This window comes from Mus caroli, chromosome 3, assembly GCF_900094665.2.
Source record: "Mus caroli chromosome 3, CAROLI_EIJ_v1.1, whole genome shotgun sequence".
Classification (NCBI taxonomy): domain Eukaryota; kingdom Metazoa; phylum Chordata; class Mammalia; order Rodentia; family Muridae; genus Mus; species Mus caroli.
In genome coordinates this window covers 145124840-145143047 of record NC_034572.1, presented here as the reverse complement: position 1 = coordinate 145143047, position 18208 = coordinate 145124840, and the positions used below count along the sequence as shown (strand labels likewise).

At 47.1% G+C, this 18208-nt stretch overlaps 1 protein-coding gene across 1 annotated transcript in view; it reads left to right on the top strand.

Annotated features, from left to right (window-relative positions):
• Gipc2 (GIPC PDZ domain containing family member 2) overlaps window positions 1-18208 on the top strand; it is a 72557-nt gene that overhangs the window by 51277 nt on the left and 3072 nt on the right. Inside the window, exons 4-5 of the mRNA XM_021158210.2 lie at window positions 7913-8019; window positions 13077-13158. Of these exons, the coding sequence (XP_021013869.1) occupies window positions 7913-8019; window positions 13077-13158 (189 nt within the window). The remainder of the gene's footprint in view (window positions 1-7912; window positions 8020-13076; window positions 13159-18208) is intronic.

The window sequence follows — 18208 nt, the reverse complement described above, 5'->3', positions numbered from 1 at the left end:
TACCACATAAACCAGGACTTTAAGAATCTTCAGCCTGTAATCTCATTGTGTGGGAGCTGAATGTAGGAGGATCAGGAATTCAAGATCACCTTTGCCTACAAATTAAGTTCAAGGCCAGTCTGGGCTACGTGGGACCATGTCTCCAAACAAACAAACAAACAATGAATGAATAAATAAATAAAACCAATAACCAAAAAGTTGTCAACTAGTTAAAGAAAAAAGCTACAAGCACGGTATGTGCATAACACTCATGAATTCATCAGACATAATTGCTAACTCCCAGTTTAGAGCCTTGGCCCAAGGGAACGCCCTTCATGCCCAGCCCTTTGATCTGCTGCCAAGTATCCCCGAGCAGCTCAGGGCTCACAGTAGTTGGAGGGAAGTTTTAGATGAATCATCCCAGGCAGGCCAGAGAGAGAAAGCGCAGAGTCACCCAGCTGGGCGGGACTGTGAAACTGCCCTCTCCTTGCTTCTGAAGTCTTTGACTTTGCAGAACTCATGGGCTGGACCGGTTTCTCCTCTGCTCTGCTCTGTTCTCTCTGCCATTGGCTGTGGTCATCTCGTTGTCTTTACCCCTGGTGGCTGGGTGTCTGCTTAGACACCACTTTTTAAAATTTTTTTAATATTTTTTATTAGGTATTTTCCTCATTTACATTTCCAATGCTATCCAAAAAGTCCCCAATATACCCGCCCCCACTCCCCTACCCACCCACTCCCACTTTTTGGCCCTGGTGTTCCCCTGTACTGGGACATATAAAGTTTGCAAGTCCAATGGGCCTCTTTCCAGTGATGGCCTACTAGGCCATCTTTTGATACATATGCAGCTAGAGACAGGAGCTCTGGGGTACTGGTTAGTTCATATTGTTGTTCCGCCTATAGGATTGCAGATCCCTTTAGCTCCTTGGGTACTTTCTCTAGCTGCTCCATTGGGGGTCCTGTGATCCATCCAATAGCTGACTGAGCATCCACTTCTGTGTTTGCTAGGCCCTGGCATTGTCTCACAAGAGACAGCTATATCTGGGTCCTTTCAGGGATCCATCCCATAATCAGCTTCGAAATGCTGACACCATTGCATATACTAGCAAGATTTTGCTGATAGACACCACTTTTAAAGGAAGATTCTGACCCATGAACAGGAAGCACGGGAGCCCTGTTGGGCCTCTAATAGCTGCAGATTACGGTGTTAAGAACATGGATTCCGGGACTGGAGAGATAGCTCAGCAGTAGAGCACTTGCTGCTCTTCCAGAGGATCCTGGTTCAATTCCCAGCATCCACATGGCAGCTCACAACTGTCTGTTACTCCAGTTCCAGGGGACACAATGCCCTATTCTGGCCTTGGAAATCACCTGCTCTCATGTGCACTGACCCCCCCCCCCCACACACATAATGCATGTGTATGTGTGTGTATGTGTATAATTAAAAATAATCGCAAGATTGTAGAGTTAACACAGCAGTTCCATAAAATGACACCAGTTGGTTTCAATGCTGTGTAAAACCGTTCTCCTCCTGTGGAATAAACTGGTGGTGGGGTCTGCTCCTAGTGAACCTGGTTTGTATTTGTCAGTCCCTGAGACTCTGTCTGTTCTGGGAACCCAGGGACGGCAAGCATCCCTGGATTTGCAGCTTGGAGTCTGTTGCAACGTTCTGCCAGGAAGCTCTGTCTCTTCCACCTTTCTCTGCTGTCCCACTCAAGATGGAGGCCACAGGGATGCTCAGCAGGTTAGAGGAGGGCTGTGTTTCCCTTTCTGGGATGGAGGGGGCAGAGGCCAGAGTTCTGGGATTACATCCATCACCCTGGCTCTCCAGAGCACTCTTCTTCCTCGTTAAGGCCTCCGCCAATGGGAGAGCCTCGGAGGGATCTCCAGTGTGGAGCATCTGTGAAGGCTTTGCCTGCATCTCTCTGTTTTGGGGAATCTGAGTGGAACCCTATTAGGCTTATCTACTGCTACTCTGAATTGAAGGGAGCCATTATATGGCTTTATTTGAGAGGGGTAAAAATATATGCTAATGAAGACAAAGAGACAGAGACAGAGGGAGAGAGGCTTGTGCTTCTGATGTTTGTGGAGTGAACTTTTTGAACTTAAGAAGAAGGACCTTCGCATGTTTCCCATTTTCAGAAAGAATGTGAATGGCTTTGTTCTGGAGGGAGTGAAGAGCCTCCCTCCCTCCCTCCCCACCTCCTTCTCTCCCTCCCTTTCTGCCTTCCTCCTTCCTTCCCACTCCCAGTCACCCTTCACCCTCTCTCAAACCACTGGGCAGCCACAGCAGTCTGCTAGTAGGCGTAGGCTGCCCAGCCCAGAGTCCTCCGTGCATTTGCTCTGTGGGAGCCTGCTCGGCCCTGTAGACAACATTCTGCTTACAAATAAGGATTTTACTCCTCAAGCTGTAGCTGCAAGCTCTGAGGATGCTGGCTTAGTTGAGAGTCTACAGTCCATGCTTTTAATCACTGCCTGTGGGCCACGGTGCACATTGACCAAAGGGCGCTTGCCCCACAGGGTAAACCATTAGCCACGGCCATTAGAACGTGGCTGTGAGCTATGACGTTGTGTGAAAACCAAGTGTACCATGGGGGCCGTCAGATCTCAGTGGAAAGTCCCCATAGATGTCCCAAAAGGTCAGGGCAGTTGGGCTTGGTGGCTCATGTCTGTAATCACAGTACTCAAGAGGCCGAGGCAGGAAGATCATTGGAGTTTGAAGCAGGCCTGTGTTATATAATGAATTCCAGCAGCTCACCCTGAGCTGGTAAGTAAGAAGAAAAGAGAAAGAAAAGGAAAAAGAAAAAATTATGGTTAAAGGGCCAGATCATATTTTTAAGGAGTTAGAAAAATGAAATGAGCCCATACATTCAGCTGAAATTTAATGAGAAATATATTTTAAAAATTACATCAGTTTTGAACTGTAAGAGATTAATTTCTTTTTTTTTCTATGTTACTAAAATACTGATTTTTTTTTCCTCTTTCAATTTCTTTATAAATGGTTTCCAGCAACCTGGGATGTAGCCCTTCCCTATGGTCTCTTGTGTGCTCGTTAGATTTTGTTCTGCCTTTCTTCCTGACTTCTGAAACTTAAACAGAAGTTCTAGGTGGATCCCAGGGCCTCAGGTGTGCCAGGCACAGCTCTGAGCTATGCCTCACTCCCTGGACTCTCTTGACCGCTCAGGTAGAGTTCAATCCCTTTGTGCCCACCGTTTGCTGAGATCCTGTTCTTTGCCCCTGCCCTCAAGTGTGGCATCATACTCCAGGCTAAGTCCTTCACGGCATGAAGAACCGAGAGAGTGCCACTTCCTCTTGCTACTGAGGAGCCAAACCACATTGCTAATGCTTGTCCTGAGAACAGGCTTTCGAATCAGTTTTGTCTACACTGATTTCCCTGGAATTCACATCCTGGCTTTGGAGAGGGACTGGAGACAAACGCTTTTCTTCCTACCAGACAGCTAAGATTGAGTTCGTAGGCTTGCTAAAAATGCCAGCTGACAGTCACTAAAGCAATTCACGTCTGTATGAATGCTGCACTTTAATTTGAAACGTAAAAATGTACATTATTTTACTATTCTTGACCTAGAGGGCTTTTATTCATCATCATTATCATCATTATTATTTATTTTTGTTCATCATTAGTCATTATTAGTGTGTGTGTTGTATGCAAGGCACATTTATGGAGGGCAGAGGATGAGTTTGTTTTGATCCTGTGGATGGGACTCAGGTTACCAGGCTCACACGGCAAGCATCTTTGTCCTTTAGCTCCTAAAAGGCCTTTTCTTTGGGTAGACCACACAAACCAGAGTGTGTGAAATCTCCCCTCCCCAGCTTGCTTCATTCCTTCCTTCAGGTCTCATGTAGCCAGGGTTGGCCTTGAACTCAGATCTTCCTGCCTCTGGCTCCTGAATGTAACCACCACCTCACCTAACTGGACTTCTTTCTTTTATAATCACAACATTAAGGAACACAAGTGAGTTCTTTTATTAAAAAGAAGAGCCTGGTTTGTGAAATGACCATGGCTGTAATACTTTTTTCAATCTCCTAGGGCCACCCACATGCCTTCGTGTTTTTTTTTTTTTCTTTTTTCTTTTTTTCTTCAACTCTTACGAAGTTGCTCTGAAGCACTCAACCTAATTTTTTTGGTAATTATAGCTCCCCGTGTCATCAGCTCGTGTTCTTTAAAATTAAATCATATAATTAGAGTGACAGATATCACAGCTAGGGAGAAGGTTTGGGAGAAACACAGCTGTCTCTCGGTGACACTCAGTTCACTGCAGAGGCAGCCAGCCTCCCTAAGCTGGGGTGTTCTATGTTCTCAGTGATGGTGGCAGGCGGGCAGGTATCCAATGAGAGAGGAGAATCCTTACGTGTGAGTGTAGTGACTTTACAGGTTGGGGTTGGTTACAAATCTACAGTCTGAACCATGTCCTCTCCTAACTCATCCCCAGAGAAGCCCTGTGTCTACCCATTTCTGTGAACTGATGGATTTAGGGCCTGGGTTTGCCTGCCCAGACATGCAGAGGTAGGCTATACTCCAAGTTCGGCCAGACTATCAACGTTCAGAATCTTTTAAACATTCCCCAGACATTAAACCTGTCTTCTCCTTCACCAGCCTCGCGATGAGAGAGCCAGATCATCCCGCCTGTTTTCATGTAGGAACAAGTTGACCTGTCCCTGAAACCTCCTCAAATCTTGGAAAAAGCCAGGCTGGGTGACGCCAGGCTGGAGGCTGTCAGAAAGCAAAGCTTAACTTCTGCTTTAGTGCCATCAAGTGGTGGGTTTGGAAGTGACATGCTCTGAGAAGAAGCTGGCTGTCATAAAAACAAATGCTACCAATAAGGAGATTTTTGGGCAGTGACTCTTCGTGACACTCAGTGATGGGCGCAGGCCCTAAGCAGCTAGGGTACCAAGAATGAGTGATGGACGCAGGCCATGAGCCCAAGTGTTGGCACGGACTCTGGGTGATAGAGACGGTCAGCGTGAACTCTCTGCTCTGGTTGGGGAAGTGCCGATCCTGCAGCGGCGGTCTGTGGGGCGTATATGGGCAGACTGCTTACATAGGCGTCACAGACAATTGTGAGCCTCCATGTGGTTGCTGGGAATTGAACTCAGGACCTCTGGAAGAGCAGTCAGTGCTCTTAACCGCTGCACCATCTCTCAAGCCCGTAATTTCCCTTCTAGACTCTGCTGTTGTGGAGAGAAGTGTTGTGGAAACTTGTCCTAGCTTCATTTCTGTTGCTGTGATAAAATATCCTGGCGGAAAGTGGAGAATGCATTTATTTTAGCTCACAGTTCATGGCTACAGTCTATCATAGCAGGGCAGTGATGGAGACAGGAAATGAATTCATTTCTCATCTACACGCAATGTGGACATGCTTACCACCCAGCTCAGGTTCTCACACTTACATAACCCAGGACTCGAACTCAGGGACTGGTGCCCCACGCTTTCCGGCTGGGTCTTCTCCGGTCCGTTAACATGTCTACGGGGGCCAATCTGCTCTACACAGTCTCTCACTGAGATGTTATCAAGTTGACAAGCCACCCTTCACAGATATCCTCTGTAGAGGTGGGCTGATTTCACAGAGGGCTGAACATGCCTTTTAGAAGCTACACACTCTAGCACTAGGGTCCTTCGCTTTGTAAACATGAGGTGCCTACTATTTGTTCAATGACTGGGGAACTGGTTCATTTTCTAGGAGTAGATTGTGTTCACGAGCCTTTAAGCAACACTGGTTGAAGCACATGCTAATATACACTCGATTAGACACATGTATGTAATACTAGAATAAGACACACGTGTATTGATTGAGCAGTTCACTGTCTGCTCTGTAGGAAATTTTGTTTTAGAAACAAAGAATGCTGGGTAGATGGCAGGGAGACACTGCCGTGGTGCTGGTGTGTGTGCTGTGTGCTGTTTGTGGCAGAATGAAGTGGAATGATGTGGGCATGTGTGTGCTGTGTGTTTCCCAGCTCGGTTGAGACATGGCAAACTTGAGTGTGGCATGTGCACTTGTGTGTGTGTTGTTCACTTGCTGGTACCATCCAGCTAAGCCTGACTTCCCTGCTTTACGATTGTGACCTTGGGCTGGGAACACTCCCACTGCTGGCCAGTGCCGATGACAGACTGACCTATTCTTTCTCACTGGACACTGTTTTTGGAACTGTGCTCTGAGCAGCTGAGAGTCCTCTCTTCCCCAGGGACGTGTAGTAACTGGCAAGGCTGGTGCTGTGAGCTGAGTTTGTGCAGCCTCACTGTTCTGGAAAGATGCTCAGTCACTGACCAGCATCTGGGCACCATCTCAACACCATTTATGGCATCCTTCCTTCTCGGGTAGGCTGTCTATTCATCCTATGGTAACTTTCAGAGGAGAACTTGGATTTTGGAGATTCTGACCCTAAATTTGGGTTAAAAGGAATGTGTGAGATTCTTAGTCACACTGACCCAGATACCCAGAGAGAAAACAGAACTTGGCAGAAGATGCACACCGGTCTAGGGTTCTCATCAAGAGCACACCTGCGTGCACCTCTGACGTCTGCACAGACCTCTCTGCTGCTCGAATTCAGCAGCGCGTTCTGCAGGTCCTCACTGACTGACTGCAGGCTCAGCTGCTTTCTGGGTGGTCGAGCCCCTGCTACCCTGCCCTAAGCTGCAGCTGCAGAGGGAAAGCAGCCAAAGGGACTTGGACACATTTGCAGAGGTTATGGGTTGGTAGCCTGTACTTATTTAGATCCTGATTTCTTTTTATTTTTGTCAGTGTGCTATTTTTAAAGGATTGGGCTTAATGGCTTAAATTGAAAAAAAAAAATCAGGAAATTCACATAAACCTCTGAGTATCCAGTTTCTTTGCCAACAGTGAGTGAGTCTGGCTAAGCAGGGCCTTTGTTCCCACAGGGCATGTGTTATTTGAGAGGTCTAGATGGGGCACACCCCTTCCAGTTACCCGCCCTCCCCTCTCCCTGGGTTGTGTTGCTGCTTAGGATTAATGCCTTGGAAAACCACACTTGCTGCATTGCAAAAGAAAAACCAAGGTAAAGTGTAGGCAAAGCGAGCCCAGGACAGCAGTGGCTTCTCTTGGATGCTCCCTGGAGACTGTGGGACTTCCTTCTTTGGAAGTGCCCCAGCTTATTTTAATTCTGGACCTCACTCTTTAGGATCTCCTTTGAAGCCATTCTTCCAGCTTCTGGTCCCTGTGGGGCTGCTGTGTTGTTCAGTAAGGAGTGAAGAGTTTGGGAATCATGTGATATGAGTTTAGCAATCTCCCTGCCTCAGCCTTTCAAGTGCTGACATTAGTCATGAGCCACTATGCCTGGTTTTGAATTCCAGCTGCACTGGCTTTAATTTCCTTATTTGTAAGATGGGGTTGATAACAGCAGGCCTCACAGGACAGTCTGTGTGGTAGGTGGAATTCTGTCTGCAAAGCATCAAGTTACAGTGCTTCCCTTCATCAGCCTTCTCTCTTCCCCAGCTTCCTTCATCAGCCTTCTCTCTTCCCCAGCTTTCTTCATCAGCTTTCTCTCTTCCCCAGCTTCCTTCATCAGTCTCCTCTCTTCCCTAGCTTCCTTCATCGGCCTTCTCTCTTCCCCAGCTTCCTTCAGACAGAGAGGAAGTCCCATGGGACTTCCTGGCTGCTTTCTGGGCCACTCACACCTCTTTGCTCTGAAAATAAAACCAACTCCTTTTGTTTCATTTGTAAAGCTTCCAGCCCCTCTCACCTGGATGCTTTCTTCTGGTACATCCAACAGCCCTCAGACATATGGGAATAATGGAAGCCAGGTGGGCTGCGTGTGTTTTTGGTAACTCAGTAAGGAGGCACACCCCTTATCAAATCTGCCATAATTGTGTCTTGTTTCCTAGAGGAAATTACCAGTTTTTCACAGCGCCTGTTGGAAGCCTTTCTGAGCTCACGCCTTTTCTACTCATGTGTTTTTACAGAAATAGGACCACGGTCGAAAGCCGGAAAGACATCAACAGAAAAAATTGGTACTTCAAGAGGGACCCTCCGTCTGAGATCGAAAGGCCCCGCTACAGTAGAAGAGCTGGTATGTTATCCCATTCTGTCCGGAAATGTACAGGTCTGCGCATTTATTAGAGCTGGTGATAAAGCTAACATAGTCATAACGTGTAAAATGCACTCGGGCGCAAAACGCATGCTTTGAGTGCATTTCCGCCTCATGCGACTTGAAAACCACTGTAGTAACAGTAAGAGGAAAATACGCCAGAGCTTGGGAAGAGAGGCTGTGGTCAGTGGGACTCCCCGCTCCTGCATTTTTCCCTCATGCTCTACATTCTTCTGCTACCAAAACCTTGTGGGTCCAGCTCTGTGATATACCAGACTCTAACTCCGCCCCGCCTCTCCCCCCCCCCGTTCTCCTCCCCCCCCGCCCCCACCGTGTCGTAGGAGCTCAAGCGTTTTCAGCATTAATGAATTAATTATGGATTTATTTGAGGTTGAGAAAAGCAAGGGTTTCACATATTGACTGACTGTGTCAACGCAAAGGTCAGTGTCAGAGTGGAAAATGCCAGAAGGTGAAGAGAGGATGGGGGGACAGAGGGGAAGGAAGAGAGCAGCTGGGGCGTAGCCCGCAGAGATCTGAGTGGGTGAGGCAGAGGCGGGTCTGGTCTACTCACTGCAGCGAGGGCAGTGCAGATGTAGCTGAGGTGAAGGCCCCTGAGACTTGCAGCTCCTGAGAGCAGAGCCCAGGCTCTCACTGTGTGAATGCTGCCGCCCTCAGATTCCCAGGTTTGCAGAACACAGGATGAGTCAGGTGACTAGTTAGGATGCTGTTTACAGAGTGGTCCCCAATGCTTGCTGGATGTCAGGTGTCCAGGGTCCATGAGCGGCTGTTTTGATAGAGCAGATACTTAAAGACTCAGTGGGTCAACGCTGTCTTTGGGACTGCCCGAGTCACTCGGGATGCCGTGGGCATCACTCGGGATGCTGTGTGCTTCTAGGGACCTAGAGGAGGATGGTGAGTTAGGCATTCAGTCCATCACGCTGGGAAAGCTCCGTGGCAGGAGCTTGAGCAGAGGCTCCTGATGCAAAGCGAGATGAACGCTGGGCTCAGCTCACCTTCTCCTCGTTGTTCTGGGACCCGTGCTGCCCACGGCTAGGGCCGGGTCTTCCTGTGTCAGTTAACCTGGTCTAGAACGTCCCTTACAGAGATTCGCAGAGATGTGTTTCTACAGTTACAGCTACATGTTACCAAGTTGACAGAATTAGCCAGCACAGAGGCGAGTGCAGCTGAGGCCAGCCGCAGTAGAGCCAACGCCTTTGAAAGTGAGCCGTGATGAGTCCTGCGTGGAACAGCAGGGCAGGGGCATCTTTAAGTTTTCCCTTGCTCATTACGCTGCCTGGTGTACTGCTGGAGACTGCCACTGCTCCTCGAATCTCTGAGCAAGCCTCAGTGGAAGGCAGGGATCGGTGCAGGAGGAATGTGTAGTCAGTGGGTGGGAGCTTGCAGCCCACACTGGGAGAACGCTCTCTTGGCTCTCTGCTGGAAGCTGTGGGGAAGAGTGAACAGCTTTGCCATAGAGAGCAGAAGAGGCAGGCTGTGCTGGGCATCTTCATGTCCCGTGGGATGAACATCATCTCCCAGAAGTTAATGCAATTAATGGGTACCTGTTAAGCTCCCTGTTCTATAGGGTGCTTGTAGGTTTCAGTGAAAGGCGGGTAGCCTGTGATCTATCTGGGAAGCTGAGAAAAAGCTATTCAAATATAAACATTAAAAACCCACAGATGTGCATAGTCTGTTTAATTAAATAGGTCAATTAAAATTAGCTCATAATGAAAAGAAGCTAGTCTGACGCTAATATTAAATTGGTATAAATAGCCTGCAATCAAGTTTCTGAAGGATTTAAAGAACTTACAGGATTTGAAACAATCTCCCTTCTGACCTGGCACAAATGCGGGAAGCTGACCATGATGCTGCACTCCCAGGCCTCGTTTATTTATTCATTGCCTTTGCTGAGCCTGGCAGTCTGGGCACTAGTGATTCAAGGATGAATAACGGCCCTTTTCCTCCCTTAAGAAGGAGACAGAAGCCATTAGGAACTGATGAACAGTTCGGGACACACAGTGTCACGATGAAGAGGCTGTCAGGGACAAGGGAAGACAAGAAAGCAGCCAGCAGTTCCCTCTAGAAGCGGCAGAGTCGGAGGGAGGTGCAAGTGGGAGGTGTATTATGAAACAGCCACTGGCTTGGGGAAGGTGCACGCGGCTTGGGAGACTGGGGAAGCGGTGCAGCGAGTGCCGCTAGGGGGCGCACCGGCCTGAGCGCCTAGGGAGCCGCTGCAGCGAGTGCCACTAGGTGGCGAGGAGGCTGGGGGAAGAGATGAGTGAGGGTGTGGAAGGACCTGTGGTAACTGTGGGGGCAGCAACACTGTCAGTTGTGTATTTTAGAAGAATTCCTTGGCTCAAGGGGATGCGCTGATAGAGCAGGATGGGTTTAAGAGGGAATGGCAGGGCAGGAAATAGGAAACCTCTGTGGGGACCCAAGCCGACCGGATGTGGCTGGAAACAGGCAAGGGATCAAGAGCTGTTTCAGAAAGCAGTGTCCAGACACTGGTGCCATTTGTATCTGAGGAGCACCGCCGCTTGTTACCACTCCTTACACTGTGGCCAGGGGGAAAGGAAGGTTAATATCAGAGCTAGCTGATGTCATAGTCACTGTTCTATTGCTGGGAAGATATACCATGGTCAGGGTATGGTGTCTTTATAGAAGAAAGAGTTTATTGAGCTTCCAGTTTCAGAGGGCGAGCCCATGACCACCATCATGTGGGGAGTATGGCAGCAGGCATGCATGCATGGCACTATAGAAGTAGCTGAGAGATTGCACCTGATCCAGAGTCAGGGGAGGGGGTTGCACACACACTAACTGGAGATGGTGGGGCTTTTAAAATCTCAAAGCCTGCCCCCAGAGACACACCTCTTCCAACAAGGCCACACCTCCTAATCCTTCACAAACAGTTCCACCAAGTGCAGCCCAAACATTCAAATGTATGCATGGCTATGGGGACCATTCTCACTCAAATCACGACACTTGGTGTAGCCACAGTCTGACAGATAGTTAAAAACCATTGCATCGAAGCAGGAGCAATCACTGCTGTCATTTGCTTTTCTTAAGTTTTAGTTCCTTATAAATGAAGTTTTGAGGAAGCTGGGGTATAACTCGGTAGTAGGGTATATGCAATGTACAAGCCTTGGCTTAATCCCTACGAGGAAGTTAACACTCATGTTAAAACTTTCCCACACATGTGCACGCACATACACTTTATACACCCTCACCCACATACATAACCACGTGCACACACTTGCACTAACACATGCACATAGAAACACACACACATAAACTGTCTAATACACTGACATATACACGTTCAACTTATGTACTCTATGCATATACTTTCACACATTCACATAAAACATATATGCACAGTGCTCATACATTCTATACAGCTATCCATACATGTACAATTATACTCAAATACACATTCACAAAATGATACCATACACTCACAAGACTTATATACATACCCCCATACATAGATACACAGTCCATATACTTGCCGTACCTAAACACTCCACACACATGTGTACACACAGAAATACTGACGTACACTCAATTGCAGACATGCTCATACTTCACATGAACTCTTACACATTCAGCTACATGTATACCCTACACACACACTTGCATATACTAAACCTCATACATTCACACAATGACACTGACACAGACAGACTGACATACATATACCTCTAGTATACATGTGTACACACATGCATACTTCATATCCCCTCATACATATTCATATACTCACACAGATAGATAGTTGGAGCACACACACTCATACACATTCTCACATACATGTCCACATTATAAACACACAGATGCACACACTCACACACATTCACATACACTTACTTTACACACAAACATTCTGAATACTCATGTGCACACACAAATTCACATAGACTCACACACATGCATACACCTATCTCTCTATGTGCACACATCACATACACACCATCTCACAATTCAGTCAAATATTACACACATGCACACAAAAAGCACTTATACAAATATACAGACCTACACTCCTCACACATACACACAGTCACACACAATGCACTGGCACTTCCTCATGTACACACTCACACACACTGATGATCCCAGCAGGGGGAGGTGGAGGCTGGAGGCTCCCTTGTGCTTGCGAGCTGAATCAGTAAGCTCCAGGTTCAAGGAGAGATGCTGACTTGAAAACTATAAAGGAGAACAATTGAGGAGAGCACTTCATGTCGGCCTCTGACCTCCACACAGATATGCCGCATATGTCCATATACATGAGACACACACACACACACACACACACACACACAGACATACAGGTACACAGACACACAGACACACACACTGACACACACAGACACAATGACACACAGACATACACAGACACTGACACACAAACACACTGAAACACACACAGACATACAGATACACAGTCACACTGACACATGGGGATGGGGGAGGGGAGAGAGAGAGAAATACCAAGGATTCCCAACCTTTTCGTGGTGCAGGCCCCCTAGGTTCGCGTCACAGACTATATTCTCCAGGCCTGTGGACTTCTTATGGTGACCATAGCATGTTCTTCTGTCGGACTTCACACATTCTCATGGGCTTCCCGTGTATACTGTCCGCTACCCGAGGTGTGTCTCCTGTGTGTCTAACACCTCTCCACCTTTGGAAACGCAGTTCTTAAATCATGTCCTTCTGAAGGCTTCCAGCTTGTGTACCTGTCATGCCCTTTAAAACGACTCTCTGATCACTTATGCTACAACTTTGTCCTATCGAGGTAGTTCAGAGCTTAGGAACGGTGTCCTTTTCTTTCTTTTTCTTAAAAAAAAAAATCCATACTATTTAATGCTGACACTATAAGTATTTACTGTATTGGTTTACACTTAGCTATAAGGTCATGCTATATTCCGGATATGTCCACTAAAATTAGCTAATGGGTCAGCTACTTCCTGCTGTGTGTGCTCCGACCACCAAGGGATTTTATTTTGTGAATGCAATATCTTGACTTTCTCTTCTCACAGCCCTCTGAAGCCAAGGCAAAGGCAATTGGAAAGGTTGATGATCTCCTTGAACTGTACATGGGGATTCGAGATATTGACTTAGGTAAGACTGTTAACGACAACTTCCGTGCTGTGGACAAATGATGCCCAGTTATACTTCCAAGATAAAAGGGATTTGTGGAGTACAACAGAACATAAAAACAGTAAAGTGTAATGATTTACCCAGTTCCTTGCCGTGAGATATTGGTGCTAAGTCCACTTTTAAAATTTTATCTAGACTGGGTGTGGTAGTCTACGCCTTTAATCCCAGCACTCAGAGAAGCAGAGATGGGTAGATCTCTGTGAGTTCAAGGCGGGCCTGTTTGACACTATGTGTTCCAGGACAGCCATAACTACATAATAGAAACCCTACCTCAAAAAACAAACAAAAAATTTAGTAAAATTTTAATCTAGGCACTGCAAATAATAATGTCACCTTTACCATGTTCTGTGCATTAAAATATATATGAAAATATATAAATAAATGATACGTATGGAAAGCTTTCCTACCTGAGGTGCCACCTTTACATTGATCATTGATTACTTTATGCAGTTGTACATCATTTAATAGGATTTCTGAAATAGGGGAGAAGACTCAGAATTCATGAACAGTTGGCTTGGCACTAGGATTTCTGGGTGTTTCCTAGGTAATTTTTTTATGTTACTATTAACATGACAAGGTCTCGATTCATTAACTAAGATTTGTGCTTGCTACCCTACCGGTAGCAAATATTGCAAAACAAAACTAAAGCAAAAAACCCCAATTCCAACTGTATTTAAGGTGGGAAAAATATGAGCAATAAGAGAAATTTATCGTTTTTATAACTAAACCATCCAGAGGTGGATCTTGTCTTCAAAAATGGCTGGCTCTGGAGCTGGAGAGCTGGCTCGGAAGTTAAGGTCACTTTTCCTGCTCCTGTAGATAATCTGGGTTCAGCTCCCAGCACTCACGTGGCAGCCCACAACCATTTGTAGCTTCAGTTCCAGGGGCTCTGACGCCCTCTTCTGGCCCCCGTGAGCACTGCACACATACATATACTCATACATAAAACAAATAGAACACTAGATGGGTAATTCCAGAGATAGTATGGATGCTACGGTGCCTGAGCAGCTGCCTCCGTGTGATGAGAAGAGTTGGGGTAACAAAGAACAAACTCTTCTCTGAGGAGGAAGGATGGGAAAAGCCATCAAGGGAGCGATGGGAGAGCTGAACAAAAGGGGGCCTAAGAAAGGAGACTCAGCACAAAGAAGCCAACAGAGCGAAGCTTGGGCTGTGTGGTCCCTGCTTGTGGGATGAGGGGAGCAGAAGCCTCACATCAGAGGTAAGTCAAGAAGTACTGGAAACGCGTCCTGCTCTTGCAAGCCCAGACACAACTGGGGATTTGAGGAGACAGTGATTTCTCAGGCATGATACATCGACACTTGAACAGGAGGTCCACTGTGTCGCTCCCCATGTCTCACAGGGCTGTGGCTCGGTGTCCTTGCTCTGAGAGGTGGCTGCTCAAAATCGAGCCCCTCTGCCTGATTCCTGTCTGTAGCATGTAGTTTCTACCACTCCAGCTTTAAGCTCTGGGTGGGCGGACTGTGCTACCAGCCGTCACCCAGGAGCCACCCTGGATCCGAGGATGAAACACACACACACCCACCCACCCACACACACCCCTTATTTTTAATATGCTATTTGCTCAGTGGCGGGCTCTTCTAAGCCTCTCTCAGCAATTGTGCCCTTCTTTTCACCTCCAGCTCATCACGCTAAATCTTTTTTCAGTTTAGTTGCTCAGTTACCTTTAGTCCTAGCTCAGCGCCCGAAATCTGCTCTGAGCTTAGTTGACTTTCTAATCTCCCACCTGCTACCCGAGGTCCAGTAGGGGAAGTGTCCAGTGGCCATTCCACCAGAGATCTCACATGGCCGGTGGCCCTTTCTCCCATGGTGAATTTCTTTCCTCTTCCTGTGTCAGCTAGCCTGCCTACAGGGAAACTGGAAGCCCCGCCTCTTCTGCTCAGCCATTGGCTACTTGCATCTTTACTGTTCCCCGAGAACCAATTGGGGAACAGGACCTTCAGCATTCATTCCGGATCAGAGCATCAGACACCCGGTACACCTGTTGTGGAGACAGGCACCAGTCACGGCCATTGACTTGTCTTGCAGTTGCAGTGGGTGGATGGGCTTGCTCTATCTGTCTCAGCAGGTACCTGTTCTTGGTTCCAAGGGGCTGGCTGCAGCAGGATGTGGCCTGATTTCTCCCAGGCTGTTGCATCTATTCGCGAGCATAGGCTCACGCTCTAACTCCCAGGGAGCCTGAAGTCAACCCAGTACATCTTGGGCATGACATATAGCCAGAGGACGTAGTGGGACAGAGACTGGGAGGATAATGTGGCCTCACCCTCAGTGTCTGGGCATGAGCCTCATCATCCTAGAATGAATTTGCAGCCTCATGGTCCTGAACCTGATGCCTGAAGGTTGATCAACTCTGAGCCACCCGTGGCTGCCATAGGGACTGAGAACTCTGGTTGCACTGAGTCACTTGGCACCTGCTGCCTCTCCAACCCCTCAGGGCATTTAAGGCTTAGAGGATTTTAAAGGTTCAGTCAGGTTGGCCTGCACAGACCTCACCCCTAACTGAGAGACACTCCCTCAGACACTCCCACATTAGTCACTCCGTGGTGTTAGAACTGAGAGGTTTGAGAGCACAGCAGACCCCATCCCCCCCCCCCCCCCCCCCCCCCCCCGCGCCTACCCCCACAGAAGGCAGAGCTGTAGGTTGTTAGCAGAAGGGAAGATGGGGTGGGGAGGGGGGCTATGGCTGACTTGTGACCCACACTGGCACAACAAGGGCATCAACTGTAAGAAAGACAAGAGCCTACACATCCAGCTGCCTCTGGCTCACAGACACTGACTCACCCCAGGCTTACAGGACCCAGGAGAAGCCAGTGTAGCATGCCACCTGTTTTGGTAGCCCTTGTCTTCAGTTTTCTTTTTAACCATGCTTTCGGTATATTGTTACTTTATCTTATTTCCAAAGCTCTCATGATTATATTATTTCTATGATATTGTTTATGTATTTTTCATGACTGGGTGACCTCCCTTTGACTTTCATTTTCTTTCAGCTTTCTCCTTAGCACTCTGATTTATTCTATGTTTCCGTAACCTGGGACCTCTTCCGGCTCCCCCCTCTCCTCTCCGCTTTATTTTCTCATTCCTGTCTCTGTACTAACCTTAAATAATGTTAACCTCACCTCCCAGGGACAGCTCTGTCCCTGTCAGTTTATGATAGGTAGTGATGTATGACGAGGTTTTAATCTAAGTGTACCGCTGCGTCTTGCTGGGTTCCCTGCAGTTGATATTTTAGTAATTTGTTTTCTCCTCTCTGAGAGGTGCTGGCAACTGAACCTTAAGAACTGGCTGCTCATTAAAAGCCAGATAAAATGGATGCGGTGTACAACCAAAAGATGCACATCTCACAGCACAGAAACACCAGAAATGCAAAAAGCAAGGCGGCACGACTCTTCAGCTTGTCAAAAGACCATAAATCTTCAACAATTGAGTTTAAAAATACTAACTAAACTGGGTAAAATGTCAGACAAAGGATTTAAGAGCGTACTTATACGATGATCAGGGACAACACACAAGAAACATAAAAGCAGACAAATGAAGTAAGAAAATGAATCTTGAGTGTAGAAAAGAAGGCCAGTCAAATAAGAGAAATTCGACAAGAAAATTAAAGTTTTGGAAAAAAAAAAAGGAATGTGTCAGGTAAAGTTTTGGAAAAAAAAAAAAGGAATGTGTCAGGTACCGTGTGCATGATTTTTTTTAGGTGTTGGGGGCAGGGGGATTTATTTGGCTTACACTTAAACATTAGTGCTCATTATCAAAGGAAGTCAGGACAGGAACTCAAACAGGGCAGGAAGCAGGAGTCAAGAGCTGATGCAGAGGTCATGGAGGGGTGCTGCTTACTGGCTTGCTCCCCATGGCTTGTTCAGACTGCTTTCTTATAGGACCCAAGACCACCAGCCCAGGGATGGCACCACCCACAATGGGCTAGACCCTCCCCATCAGTCACTAATTAAGAAAATACCTCAGAACTGGATCTCATGGAGGGATTTCTTCAACTAAGGTTCTCTCCTTTCAGGTAAATGCAGCTTGTGTGAAGTTGACATAAAGTCAGTCAGTACAGATTTAGTTATTCTGTAGTGTAAACACAAACACATAGAAACATCATACTGTACTGCTTAAAAATGGTGCATGCTTTTAATGCCAGCACTCAGGAGGCAGAGGCAGGTGGCTCTCTGTGAGTTTCAGGCTCAGCAGCTCAGAGGATGAGATGGTTTCCTGGTACCCACGGGGAGTGACTCGTAGCCACTGTAGCTCCAGCTCCAGAGGGTCTGATACTCTCTTCTGGCCTCCATGGGCTTTGCACTTTCCCCGACACACGTATTTAATTATGCAGAGGTACAATAAGTCCTGGTGCTTATGGAAGCCTAATGAGACCATGGTAGCTCACAGAACTGGGACTGCAGGCGGTTGGGAGCTGTCTCCTGGGGGGCTGGGAATGGAACCTGAATGCTCTTAACTGCTGAGCCAACTCTCCAGCTCCTCCCAATAAAACAATGACTTTGCTAATGTGTGTGAGTGTTTTGCCTGTATGTATGTATGTGCACCACGTGCGTGCATGCCTGGTGCCTTCGGAGGTCGGAAGAGGGGTCAGATCCCCAGGAACTGGAGTTATGGATGATTGTGAGCCACCATGGCAACGCTGGAGACTGACCTGTGTCCTCTACAAGAGCGAGTGTTCTTAATAGATGAGTCGTCTCTCAAGCCCTACAAATTAAATCTCAGAAAATACAAATATAGTACAGCAGAATGTTGGATAATAGTACAAGTGATTATAAGTGAATTTAAGACACAAGTCTTTAAAGATGAATTTTCTGGGTCAATAAAATGGCCTATTAGGTAAAGGCCTTTTGTTGCTCACTGAGCCTAGTACATGAACTTGTGGACACACACACACATATACTCATACACACACAGACCCAACACACATACTGTTACACACACATACACAGACACACACATACTCACACACACACACGCACACACACAACAACAACAACAC